Source organism: Platalea leucorodia, assembly GCF_965183815.1.
Source record: "Platalea leucorodia genome assembly, chromosome: 24".
Taxonomy (NCBI): domain Eukaryota; kingdom Metazoa; phylum Chordata; class Aves; order Pelecaniformes; family Threskiornithidae; genus Platalea; species Platalea leucorodia.
In genome coordinates this window covers 2,974,691-2,988,572 of record NC_138846.1, presented here as the reverse complement: position 1 = coordinate 2,988,572, position 13,882 = coordinate 2,974,691, and the positions used below count along the sequence as shown (strand labels likewise).

The window sequence follows — 13,882 nt, the reverse complement described above, 5'->3', positions numbered from 1 at the left end:
TGCTTCGCCGGTCGTAGTGGCGAGCCAAGCTCTTCTCCAGGGCGAAGGAGTCCCCGCACTCCAGGCAGCGGTAACCGAAGGGAGGCAGGGCGAGGCTCGCGTCAGCCGGAGGATTCAGGTTGGGTTTGTACGTTGGCAAGAGGTTTTTACTGTTGAGGATCTTGTTAAAGGCTTCCACGAGGCTGGACTGGCTCCTGGAAATGACCGTGCCCGCGATGGTAGGGGAAGGCTTCTGCGGCTGCACCATCACAACTGTGGTGCCGTTGACTTTCTGGTTGGCCGTGGTGGTGATGGTGGTGGTCTGTGTCACGGTGCTGATGTTGGTCCTGGTGTCGGCTTTGGGCAGGGTCTGTGGCACCAGATTGATGATGTTCTTGGCCACGGCTTTACCCGTCTTCGCCGGCAGCACCACGGATTTTTGCTGAGCCACGCTGGCAGCGATCAGCATGGCGCTGCTGGCGTTCTGGATGGTGGAGACGGGCAGGACGGTCCCTTTGAGCTTGGTGCCATTGCCAAGCTGAACACTGACGATTTTTGGCCCCTCGATGGTTTTCAAGGGGCTGGAGAGCTCCATTTTCTCCTTGGGCACCTCCAGCGCGATCCCGTCCTCTTTCTCTGCCGATGCTGAGAAGCCGGCACCCTCAAGAGAGGTCTCCTGAGAGCTGTGCTCGGCCGGCCCCTTGGTGGAGCCCGGCTCCGAATCTGATGAGACCCTGGTCACAGTCCGGGTGATGCTGCCGCAAGATGTTTTGATGGTTTTAATCCGCACTTTCAGGGGCCGCGAGGAATTGGAAGAAGGGGAATCATTGTTGTTGTCTTCTTCCTCCTCCTCTTCCTCAGCACTGGACATACTCTGCGGACTTCCCATCGACTTCTCCAGAACTTCTTGCTCTTCCTTGAGGGTGATGCTGTCCAGCTGCTTTGGAGAAGTGGGGAGTCTGGGGCTTTGTACCACCGGCGAGGAAGGCTTGAAGAACGGCTCCTGGGGGCTGGCGGGCGAGCGTTTCACTTCAGGAAGGTTGCTGGTGCTGCTGTCGAGGTTTGGGTCAGAACCGGGCCAGGACGTGATGGGAGAATCATCCGTGGAGTAGCGAACGGTGACTGATTTCAGGTGATCCAGGGGACTGTCACCCAAGGCTGCAGCCAAGCCCTTTGGGCTGGCTTCGCGGCCCACCTCCTCCGAGTCAGACTCCTCTTTTTTGATGCAGGGGATGGCAGGAGGGGACCCGTTTGCCCCCCCTGCCTGGCTTGTCTCGAAGGACTGCGGGAAAGCCGGGGGCAGGTTCTCCGTGCTCTCTCCCATGGGCTCTTTGCAGTCCAGCGACGGGGTGGGAGATGGGGAGAGGGAGGGCACGGCGAGGGATTTCTCTTTCGGCTTACACTCCCGGGCTCTGTCAATCAGGTTGGCAGCATTGTCTTCATTGGGATCGGGGCTAAAATGGGAGAAGATATCCAGGGGTTTGGGGCCTTTTTCCTTCACCCAACACTCCCCGTTGGAGGATGCCACAGCTTCCACGGACCTGGAGGCGGGGGACCTGGGCATCTCGGTGGCCCCAAAGCCATTCTGCAGCAAGCGGGGCCCGATGACGTGCCCGTCTTTACTGCGCCCGTCCAGGGCATCGAGCTGCTCGGGGCAGACGGTGTTCTTCACGATCACGCTGACAGCGGTGATGTCCGTGTGGGGGAGGACGTGGTCAGGGGGTCCCGGCTCCCCAGGGACTTGCTTGATGTGAGCGTCAGCTTCCTCATGGCCAGAATGGATGGCCTCGTTCGTGTCGATGTCAGGAATATCGAAAGCGGCCAGAAGGTCATCGAAATCTGGAGTTTTCATGTCACCCATGGTGGGGAATATGGCAGAGTCTGCAACAGAGCAAGGAGGAGGAACATTAGCACCGTGACCCGGGCATGCGGACAAAGCCATCAGAGACACGTAGCAGAGAAAGAGATGGGACCTTGCTTCTCTTGAGCCCCACGCTAAGCACAAAATCCCCGTGCCGCCTTCCCTTTGAACCCCAGCCTCGCACCCCTTGGGCAAATCGCAACACTCCCCGGCTTTTTTCGCTTCCTTGGTTCGCATATCATTGTCTGATCCCCAGCCAGGACAGAAGAAAGTTCAGAAGGATCCCAGCACCCTGGGAGAAGACGTCTGAGACCACGGGATGCAGCCTGGCAAGGAGAGCGCTGCCCCAAGGCCGGAGCAATTCCCCACGTAGATACAAGCCGAGGAAGAGCAACAGCTCCGCGGCAGAGGATCGGCGGGTTGCAATGAATCACCCGGCGGACGCAAGTCGGGACCAGAGAGCTGCAGAAAGAGCAAGCGCCTCGCGAGGGGAACACGCCGTCGGGGGCACCCGATACGACGCAGGAACCGTCCTTCCCGCCCGCCGCAGCAAGGCCGTCCCGAGGCCAGCCCCACGAGGACACGGCTCACAAGGAAGGCATCCAGATGTTAACAAGACAGCTCAGCTAAGAGACCTCAAACACGTGGAGGAAAGGATGAAGAAATAGGGGAGGCTGAGGGGAGACACGGCAACAGGTTTCAAAACATGGCTGCGGCAGAGACAAAGGGAATAATGTTCCTCCTGTCGCTGCAGGCTGGGTCAGAAATCCCAGGATTAAGCTGCAGCCAGGGGATGTGGCTTAGAGAGCAGGAAAGACTCTGATTTATAAGGATAACCAGGCAAAGGATCCCACTAGGCAGGAGGACGGGGGACGCCCCACGTGCTAGAGAGCGGCTGGACGTGTGCCTGTCTGGGGGGAGCAGATCCGCCGGGAGCGGACGGGGGATGGCACCGGGGTACGCTGCCCTCAGGCTTTCTGCTCTTAGCACGGAGGGTGGACGGTTACTCCTAAATCAATCAGCAAAAGCAAAAAAAAAAAAAAAAAAGAAACCTTTATCTCAAAGGCTGTGAGGGGTAAATGCAAACACCCTGCAGCCCCGTGGAGAGCCGGCCCTGGCAGTCGCCTCTTCCCCCAGCTCTGGGCGCTGCCTCTCAGCTGCCGCAGATTAAGCCAAGGCCGCTGGAGCGCTCGCTGCCCGCCTGCCGTCGCCCTGCCTCCCCGCTGCAGGACGCGAATCCGCTCCTCGGACAGCACAGCTTACGCGTCAGGGAAATGGCCGCAGCCGACAGCCTGGTCCAGCCGCTCCGAGGAGATTCACCGCCTGGCCGGCTGTCCCTGCGGTGGGGCGGCAGCCGCCGGCAGCGGGAAGGACAGGCAGCAAGGCTGCTCCGACGGCCACGGCAAAATCCACCGGCATCCCCGTGCCGCAGCAGACTGGACGAGGACAACACATACCGTGGGTAAATCTGCTTTTTGCAAAGGGAGGGATTCCCTCCCGGGGAGCTCGGTTCGGTTAAAACCCACCAACGCCAACGGAGAAGCTTAGCCTGCGTGGCCAGCAGCCGGGGGACCTGCAGCCCCCGCAACCCAGCGCTGGAAGCCCTCGACCTTGCCACGATTCATGCCAGAAACAAGTCAGTGCTCTGAAACCTGCCAAACCCCCGACAGGTGGGAAACCTGCAGCGTTTGTCTCAACAGATTAGCCAGAGCATCCCCTGGCCGGTGGCACGTTACAGGACCTTCAGCTGTCACATTTCGGGTCGCAGCATCCATCCCCTTGTCCTACTGCCTGCTGCGGAAGGGAGCGGTTCAGAGTCCCCCAAACACGCTGCTGCAATATGGATTCTTTTAATAAAGATTTAATAATCTCCTCAGTCCTGTCCGCTTATTTGTGAGGAGTGGGATGATGGATGAATGGATGGATGGATTCTCAGCATCTTGGCGCTGGCCAAATAGGCAGCGGCACTAACGAAGCTGGTTTCCATCTCTCCTATCCGATCGGGGATGAACGCAGACCAGCTTTCCCCTTGCAGGAGCAGCGTCTCTTCTCAGACACGTCCCTGTATGAGCCTCGTGCACCACAACACGTTCACCCTCGCCCCTACACAACCCGGAGCAGCCGGTTCAGCGTTTAGGCCCTTCATCTCGCCTCGGTGTGATGCTCCACCTTCCCGCTGGTCGCAGAAAGGCGATGGCTGCAGCCTGGCAGCGTCCCTGAGAGAGGGCACCGTGTCGCAGGCCAGGAAAGCATTCCTCGCACGCTGGTGCTGCTCAGGGGAAAGGCACGGGTTGCATCCTTGGAAAAGCTCCTCTGAGCCTCCACGGTGATCTCCATTTTGCAGACCCCACGGTGTACATGGAGGGCCAGACACGCTCTCGTGGCAAAGAGCTCCATCCCGCAGCGTTCTTCCTTTCCCAAACTGGAGGTGGATGGAGGAAACGAGCGGAGCTGGTGCCCGTCACCTCCGTGGCAGCATCTGGCCTCAGGGAAGCAGCAGCTCCCACCCAGCCTGGGTTCCTTGGAGGCGAGCAGCAGCAATCACAGCTCCACTCGCGTCCAAAGCAAAAACTATCTACCACCTCGTGCGGCTGGAAGTCTCCCGACCAGCCTTCACCCTCTCCAACACGAGCACCCGGTGACAAAGCAGCGTGGAGGACAAAGAGGGTTCAGAAACAGCCCTGGGCCTGCTCTCACACGTCGTCTGGTCTTTTTTTTGTACCTGGCAAACCCCCTTACATGCCCAATTCAGCCATTCTCAGGCTTAGCAGGGTTGTAAAGACTCTGGTGGTTTTCCCGACAGCCAGCTTAGTAAGGAGGCTTAGCCTAGCTTTATTTTTAACTCTCACCATAGGTCACCCCAAGGGGATCTCCTCCGGGCGCAGCGCGGGGTCTGTGGGCCACCAAGGAATCTGCTGCTCCAGAACGACGCTGACATTTAAAATGCAAGGGGGTGACTTTCTACTGGCGTCGTTTCTGCGATGCCCAAGCAGCCCCGTCTGCCGACCCACAGATCCCGTCGCAGCATTGCGGGGGAAGAAGTTAACAGGGCGAGTGCTCGCTGGCACTTAAGTCTCCACTAAAGCCGAAGGGGAAGACGGCACGGAAAAGGCAGCTCTGCAGGGCAAGGGGAATATTTCTCGCCTGACAAAGCACAAGGGATTTGACATCGGAACAGGCCACTGGGAGACAAGGAAAGGGCGACCGCAGAGGAAGGCATCCACACCGAGAAATGGAAAACCACCGAGGCAAACGACAGAGCCGCCTCCTAGGCAGGGACGCTCCCGTGAGAGCAGAGCCGTCGCCCCCGGGGACGCCGAGGATGCTACGGCACCGGCCTCCCCAGCCGGGCGGCGGAGGGGTTCTGTTAGCGACAGGAAGATCGTCTTTGGGAGGGCGAAACACACAGGAATAAGGTCTCGGAGAGCGCGAGTGGGATTGAGCTTCTTTATCTCCCCATAAAGGTGGGGTTTTTAGCTAAATGTCCTATTGCACTTTGGAATGAAGTCAAAACGTGCCCGTGTTCGGAGGGGAGAGACTGTCCCTACAGAAGGGCTGAGAGTCTAGCCCCTATAAAGAAAAATTAGCCTTTGCTGCCGGTTGCCACGACTGCCTGCGTGTGCCCCCCCAGACCTTGCCCTGCCCAGCAGGCCGCTGGTCTGTGCCGCTAAACATCTCCTTCCAGCACCGGCTTTGGGGCAGCAGACTCATTCCTGGGAGATCTCAACAAGTTCACCCCGCTTTCTAAAACCAGTTTTCACCACGTGCTCCCCCAGGCGACGCAGGGCTTCGGCCGCGACCTCGGCAGAGGGAAGCCGTCGGTGAGAGGACCAGAAGGAAAGGCACCAGGCTTTAAAATACTGCAGCAGGGGAGATACCGAACGCTACGCTCCTCTTCCAGCGCTGCCATCTGGTTCTTCAGCACAGGATCTCTGCCGAGAACAGCGTGACACGAGGACATTTGTTTTTCAAATGACTTTTCTAATCACCGTTTAGCAGGATACAAATATTTACAGTAAAGCAGAGAGAAGCAGGTTGCTACGCTGGAAAAGATTCCCAAGAAGAAAAGAGGCAACGCGAGGGAAATCCTCCCCTATCCAGCACGGAGGGAAAGAGCGACAGCCCCGTCCTCAAACTGGCTTTGGGTCAGCGAGCTGAGCGGAGCCTGAAGGCTGGGGATGAGGACGGATCCGTCTTCAGGCTCGGTATTGCTTTTCCCCGTGCCAAGGGATGGCTCACAAGCGACGTGAGGAGCCAGCCTTGCTGCACCCCCAGCACCTCCTGCAGGGCACACATCCCCCACCACACCGCCCCGAGACACCAGGGCTAAAACCGCAGAGCTGCCAAGAGCAGCTTCTCTCCTGGGCAGGAGGACGCAGGAGCGAACGCCAGTAAGAGGGTGAACCTCCGCTGGGCTGAGCAGAGCCCGGAGACGCTGGCAAAGGCAGGACTGCCCGCGGCGGCCCGGCTCCGGGCACAAAGAGGTCGCTGCCATCTCCGATGGCATCACCACCGGCTCCTCTCGCCATCGATTATGGGAAATGGAGTGCTCTCGTGTGCTTTTGCCACAAAGGACCAGCCCAGTGCTCGGCCTGGCTTATTACTTTTATTTTGTGCTCAAAACCTGCTCTGCCGTAAACCCTTAATTCATTTTTATCAGGGTCCCCGATGGGGAGAGGAAAGAGGGAACCCACAGCACCTGATTTCTCTTTGCTCACCGATGGGTTTGAAATACATCCCACTGGTTTTGTTAAGCGTTTCCTTCCCAGCCCCTCACTGAAAAGGTTCTGCCCTTTCTTGCCTTTAAGCACCCTACCTTTGTCTTGGCCAACCACACCCTCCTTTAGCATCTCTGCCTTTAAAAGCAAAACCGATTCTGGATCCTGTGACTCTTTTTTAAAAGCTCACAGCTTTGAGGCAGGAACGAAGTCATTTACGAACCGTTCTCACTTCCAGGCTCTCAGAGATGCTCTTCAAGTGATGGCTTCCCACCGAAAGGGAGGCTCCTCCTTGCAGGAGTCCTGCGCAGGATCGATTACCTGAGTATTTCTCCTTGTTTGGTGTTAACCAGAAGGTCTCTGCCCCAGAAGGGGTTTTTTGGTGGTGTTCTTAGAAATCCCAAGTCTAAGATCTTTCATTCAGCCCCTTCTGATGGAAGAGTCGTGGTCTTGAGTCAGTAACTCCTATCAAAAAGGAGACAGCGGAGATGGGAAGAGCCCAGCTCCACCTCGAACTCCACCAGGCTGACATGGGGAGTTATTTTGGTAGCTCAAAACACAACTATTTTCTTAGGCAAAAGAACTATTTTTCTTAGGCGAAACACAGCCAGCGAGGGGGAAGGGAAGGGTATTTTTAACCTTACTGGCTAAGTGGTGTTAACTGTCTTGCCTCACAGAAAAAGAAAAGTTTGCAGCAAGCACCAGCTTCGCGTGGAAACAGCTCTCAGCTGGGACCAACGGCGTCCCGCCGTGCACAAGCCCTCCGCACGCAGGCTGCCTCCGAAGCACCGGCAGGAGCCGTCCGCGGTCGCGCAGCTCAGAGCCGGTCTGGTCGTCCCTCAGCACGGTGGTCACTGGTCCCCTGGCTTCACAGCTTGGCAAACCGCGGCCCGGGGGAGAGAAAGAGTCAGAGATCCAAACCCATCTGTGGAAAAGATCCCAAAATCCAATCTGGATTTGACGTGGAAGAGCTGCGGACCAGAAGGTTGCCAAACTTGTTTGCCAGCCTGCCCTGAACATCACAGCCCCGGCTCTAAATTAGAGGCCAGCAGACTCCACATCTGAAAGCCCCCACTCTGCGATCCTGCCTACTACCAAAAACACATCAAAGCGCATGGGGCACAGGATCACCCCGAAAAACACCCCACGGAGATGGTTACCCTGATGGAAAACACAAGGCAGGGCCGTGCACCTCTGCGCCGCGTACAGACCGGGGCCACGCCACATAGCCGGCACTGCCTGCTGCCCTGCCGGGAGACGGCACACGGCGACGGAGCCACGTGCCGCTGGGAGCCGGACACGTCCCGGGATCAGCAAGGAGGCTGAGCTGGGTAACCCAAATCCCTGGCCAGAGAAGCAAGTCGGCGCAGGGTGCTGAGTCCAAAACCACGGAGCTACTCGCGTCCCTTTTCCACCCCAAAGATCCCCTTTCTTCCCCGGAGACCCCCTTCCCACCCCAACCAGGCTGCCAGCCCGGCCGCCTCATGCCCGCGAGCCATAGCCTTTCGGTAGGTGACTCCTAAGGTCAGGAATGCCAGACGTCACCTCTCTACAAGTCACCCCAAGGTTACACGGGGTTTTGAACTGAAATCATCAACGCTATGCTGAGACCAGTCCTTCCTCCAGCAAAGCACAAGGCTGGAGAGACGGGGCTAGAGTTGACAAGCAGGGCAGCCACAGCCATTATTTGCATAATGAATATACACACACACAAACCCTAGCAAATCACACCAATAATCACCCGGCTTTCAGTTTCAGGCAGAAGGAGACAGTTTCGCATTAGTCTGCTGTTCACAAAACCGTCCCCGGCGTCCAGCGCGGCTGCACAGGGAGGGCGCAGCCCTCGCAGCGCAGCTTTGCTCCGGGGTCAGTCGTGTCACCGCTGTCCCATCCTACACGGGACGTACACTGGGCGCGGGGACTGCAACCAGCAGCCCAGCACGCTTATTAAAGAAGCGCAGGTACCTGGGATGTAGCAGGGTCCGGCTGCGACGCAGCGGGGACGCGTTTTAGCTGGTCCCCGGCAGGAAGAGGAAGCAGTTCTGCTAACGCTCTGCTGCGAGGTTCGGGTTTCTGCCTTTCAGGAGAGCAGGAGGCTGGGCAAGAGGCAGGTCTTGGGTTGCTGCCCTCCACGGCACAGCAAAGACAATAAAAACCCACAAGCTTTGGAAGAACAACCGTGAGGAAGAGGAGATTCCACTTTCCAGGTCCGAGTCCAGAGACCTGCAGCAACCCGAGCACCGCTCTAGCAAATGCGGTGGTGCGAGAGCGCAGGTGTTTCCCACCAGCAGATTATCCCCCACCCGAGAGAGACCCTCACAGGTGAGGCCCAGACAAACCAATGCCGAGCTCGTATGAGCAACGCAGAAAAGCTGGCCCGCAGCTTACCCCGGCCCCAGCCCCATCGCAGCACTGCCGAGACGCAGACCCCGAATCGGCCCGGTTGAGGGGAACCACTGCAAGCCCCCCAGAAGTTAATGAGGCTCACAGCTAAAATAATACGACAATGAGCAACTGCTGAAACACAACTGTTATTTTTATGGCTCATTTACTTATTTAGTCTACCACAAAAAGACAAAATGTTGTTAAAAATCTCCTCTCCGGCAGCCAAGCCTCCCTCAACAGAAAAGCTTATTTGTGCATTAGGAGGGGGGTTGCCCCGCTCCCCGTTTCAGAAGGACGCCGACACCAAAGCTGGCCACAGCACGTGTGGAGACGACGCTGCTCTCCTTTCCCCAGACTCCTCCTGCTTAAAACCCCCCCAAAGCAGCAGCTCTGCTCACGCCCGAGCTCGAACGACCGCTCGCCCACCGCCACTCCCCGTCCTCCTCCGCACACCAAACCAGAGGCAATTCTCCATCTCCACACCACGTTCCTACGCTGGTCCCGTACCGGGTCACGTTAAAACACATTCAAAGGATCCTGCCCTTGGAAACCGTCCGGCTGCGCGCACCACGCAGCCCTTAAAGCGCTCACATGGTTTTTGAGATCCGCTTTCCAACTGAAGCCGCAGCCACGCCAGCCCTCGCAAGCAAGGGGCTCCGAAACGCCGCTCAGCCCGGGGTTTGGCAGGGGCACGGAGGACTGCGCACTCACCCTCGACGCCCAGAGCACCCGAAAGGCTTCCCACCGCGCTTTTTTGGCCCAGGAGCAGCAGGCACCATCTGCGGAAGCACCGGCCCTCCGGCCGCCTGCCGCCGAGCCTGGCCTACCAGCCGGTGCGGCGAGCGGGGGCCGCTCCGGAGCAGCCGGAGTGGTTCAGACAAAAGAGGCCGAACGCTGGGACTATTTCAAGGGCCTGCTATTTTTAAAAGCTGCTTTTCCTGTTTCCCTTCCTGACCCTCGCAGGGACTTGCTGCCCGCCAGCAAGTTTGCACCAAAACAAGAAGAAAAATTACCCTCCGAAACCCGACTTTGGAACAAAGTTAAGCCGGGTTTAACCCCGCGCCGCCCGCCCCTGCCTACGCGCGCGCGGGGGGCCTGCGGCCCTGCCTGCTGCCCTGCCTGCTGCCGCCGCGTCCGAGGCCAGCGGGAACGGCTGCGCTCCCGGCACCACGTGACAGGCGGGATTAGCTTCCGAGGCACAGAGGAAACCTTTGACAAACCTGTCCCCGTGACGCTGCTCCCGGGCCTCGAGCCGGTGGCCTCCCTCGGGCTGCCAGCGCCCAGGGAGCCCTGGAGAAAAACAAATCTCCGCTGCGGGTATCTGCAAAACACAAAATAATAAGGACAGGTTCACCGGGCCAGCAGGGAGCCGAGCGGATCGCTGCCTCTCCTGTCCTCCCGGGGCTCTGGGAGCTATTTTAAAATGATCCCCTGCTAAAAAGGCCCAGCCTTTGTGCAGAGGAGACGTCACCGGTGAGAACAACTGTTTGTAACGAGCCGAACGAGCGCGGGGCGTTATACAATCTCACTCCCCGGCAGAGACCTCACAGACAATCTTCAGAGGACCTTGCGGGGGGAGGACGGGGGCAAATTCCCCAAGTAATAAACTCGTAGCACCTGGTGCAGCTTTTCTCCATTTCAGCGCCTCCCTTTGCTCTCCAAATCCTCCCCAGCCCCCTGTTACCGGCAACTGGTGAAGAGGAGGAAAGAAAAGCCCGCGGTAGCCCCGCTCTCGGTGATTCACGCAGCGGCCAGCGTTCATCTGTTCCCCTTCCCTCCTCTCCAGGGGCAGCTCCTCCCGCCGCCGCGCTCCCACGAAACGGCCACGTTAAGGGTTGATGCGGCTCGCAGCCGGTGCCAGGGAGGGACGGGATCGGCGGCATCTGCCCCGGCGCGGATCAAGCGGCAGCGCCGCAGCCTTGCCTCGCCTTGCCTTCCCCGCAGCCCTGCAACTCGTCAAAGAAAGCGCAGCCGGGAGCAGAGCCCGGAGCACTGCAGAGACGATGCCCGGATTTCGTGGTCGAGAGATGGTGCGAGATAAACGCGCAGCTTTCCTTTGTCTTGGGACTAGAAGCGTGGTTTCGACAAGTTTTGCGCGAGTTGGTACGAGCAGCCATGGCTTTCTAGTAGAAAGCCACTTCAAAATGAGCGGGGTTTGTTTAAATGGTTTAAGTTAAGTTTCTCCCTGCAACACACACAGCGCCCTGCTCCGAACAGGGTATCTCCAAAAAGCAGAATTTCCTGAAAGCAGGCAGTCAGAGCCCTTTCCCCCCGTAAGACGCTGAAACCAACTTGGTATTTCTCAAGTGACGCAGAACGGTGTCATTTTACTGTCCAAATTGAGGCTAAAAAGTAAACGAGGTTTCAGAAATGAAAGGATTTAAGAGATATTATTAGTCTGACAGCAAGCTATTAAGGAATCACCCGGAAGGATTGCTTGCTGGGAAAACCCAGGCTGTGCTGCTGCCAGCCCAGCAGAAAACCGTACCCTGAACCTGCGAGAGGACTTTGGTTTTCTCTCCATCTCCAAACACCATTTCCCTCCTAAGCGAGATCTGGCCTACGGGTAACGTCCTAACGAGCTCATGCTCTTGACGAAGTTGGGTTTTAGCCCCTGCTCCCTGTTACACGTGAGGAAACTGAGGCACGGGGTGATGTGAACGCCACGCCAACGGAGCCGGACCAGCACCCGTCCCAGGACCATCTCCCGTCACGTCAGGACTCATTCTGCCACCAGTGGATCCCGCCCCGCTGGAACCCCGTACCTGTTGGAGCTACATCCTTCCCCTCTCCGCTTTCTTCGCTTCTGCACAGGCCCCTCCCGGGCCGGCTGCTCTGGGAACCACCTTCTGGTGCCAGACAGATTCTCCAACTTCAATGTTCGTTAGCCGCCCCTCACTACTTTCCAGAACTATAATTAGTTTTGCTAATGTAAAAGGCAGAAGGGATTCAGCCAAGCTTCGGAAGAGATAACACAGGTCAGAAGAGAAACAAAGGTTAACATTAAGAACGGCTCTTCCACATTAAATGTCTTTATTTCATTCCATGTCCGTGGATCCAAAATTAAAATCTTTGGATCCACAGATATGGAATTAAATCTCCCACGCCCCCCTTTTCTCCTCCTTATCAGGGAGGAAATATTACCTCCTGCTTTTTGGGATGAAGGAAGCAGGCAAAGAGGAGAAGCAGCAAGGGCAGCAAAGCAATTTGGGGAACAGACCACGCCGGGAACCGGCACCCCCACGTCCCCAGCCCTCACGGAGCCTTAATGGGGTTTCTGCACCCGGCAGCCCCTGCTCGTGCCCGTCCCTTGCACTTGTCCCACGCTCCTCCGCGACCCCAAATGCTTTTCCACCCCTCCCCATGCAGCATCTACCCCTCAAGCGATCCACGAAGTCCCCCGGCCATCACCTCGATGACACGCCCCTGCTCCCACTCGCACCCGCTTGCTCCGTAATCATCGTCCAAACCCGCGCAGCCTATTTCCAAATCACAGCACCCAGCCCCTTGCCAGCACGCGAGATTCCTCTCTCTGCCTCCTGATCTCCTAAGAATTTGCTTATCTAGCGAGCCTTTAGCGACACGATTTGCAAACGCCGTCCCCATTGCGTTTCCGGAGAGGCAGCCGCTGTGCCAGGGACCGGAGCCCGGTACTGACCTGATGGGAAGGAGCTTCTGGATGGAGCCGAGAGGGAGGAAAAGAGAAAAAAAGGGGGGGGAAGGGACAGAGAGTGGTCTCAGGTTTCACGTGTAGGAGAGGGGGAAAATGATAGAAAGGCAGGCTGGTTAAACAAGAACCAGCAACACGTCCTACTCCCAGCATGACATCATGAGGTCAGGGCTCAGCGGGGACGGCTGCAGTGGGAGGGGAGGCTGGGAGGGAAAAAAAGAGCGAAATAACTAAAATTACCCAGCGCCGAACTCCTCTGCCCCCCTGGCACTTGGGGAGCGCGGCTCTGGGTACGGCGACGGTCTAACGGCAACCGCTGGCGGCTCCGCGGGCAGTGGCGATGGGAGCCGGAGGGGTCCCTCCCCGACGCCTTGCCCCCCAGCGCAGCGGCTGGCGGCCGGAGCGGCCCCCCCTTCCCCTGCCATCTGCCAGCGCCGCCATCCAGAAACTCGGCGGCTCGGCCTCCCCGCTGCTGCCATCCGCACGGGCAGGGCAGGGTGCGGGAGAGACGGGGGCTGCAAGAAACAGCGGCGACTACGGGGTGCCCGGGGCTCTGCGGCATCAAACCAGGTTTCTCAGCCTCCCCGGCAGCGTTTGCATCCTTCCCTCCACTTGAAACCCAAAGCAAAATCCTCAGTATTCCTGGAGAGGCTCTTCCCTGTCTCCAGACGCGTGTCCCGGCCCTTTCCAGGGAGCTCCGGGACAGAGAGGGGTCTGCGTTTGCTGAAGCAGCGGCCTCGGCAGTCCCCTGAGCTTGGCCAGACTTGGACCCGCCACGCAGGGGAAAAGGGAGCAAGAATCCCTGCGCTTCACCATTTGTAAGATCAGGGCGCCCCAAGGACGCCGTGGGGCTTTGAAACGCATCAGGAACCGCAGGGGAGAGACGTTAGAGAGAGAAAAAATTATCTGACGGGGGAGCGCGGCCCCTCCGGCCCCTCCGAAGGACAGAGTGAGGCAAAAGGCGCAGCGTCTCTGGGTTTAGGATTCTTCGAGATCTCGCGATGGGGGGAAGGTCCGAGTCAGACCCCGGACGCACCCAGAGGCCCGAGCTGGCCGGCCCCCCCTTCTCCACCGTAACGGGGCTGCCGAAGCTTCGACAGCTGGGTTCGAAGCAGGCATCGAGGAGGGAAGCTCACGACAAAGCAAGGCAGCGCCTGGGGAGTTTCATAAGCCGTCATCTCCGTGCCAAATCCCCCAAGCTCCTCCTGCTCCGAGGGAAACACACACACCAGACCTGAGGTTCCCGGCTTTGGGAGCTCAGTTTCCCTT

The 13,882-nt window shown here is 58.3% G+C and overlaps 1 protein-coding gene across 1 annotated transcript in view; it reads right to left on the bottom strand.

Annotated features, from left to right (window-relative positions):
* Positions 1-13,882, bottom strand: part of ZNF687 (zinc finger protein 687) — a 28,924-nt gene that overhangs the window by 7,230 nt on the left and 7,812 nt on the right. Inside the window, 1 exon segment of the mRNA XM_082332772.1 lies at positions 4-1,860. Coding sequence (XP_082188898.1) covers positions 4-1,840 — 1,837 coding nt within the window. The 5' untranslated portion in view covers positions 1,841-1,860.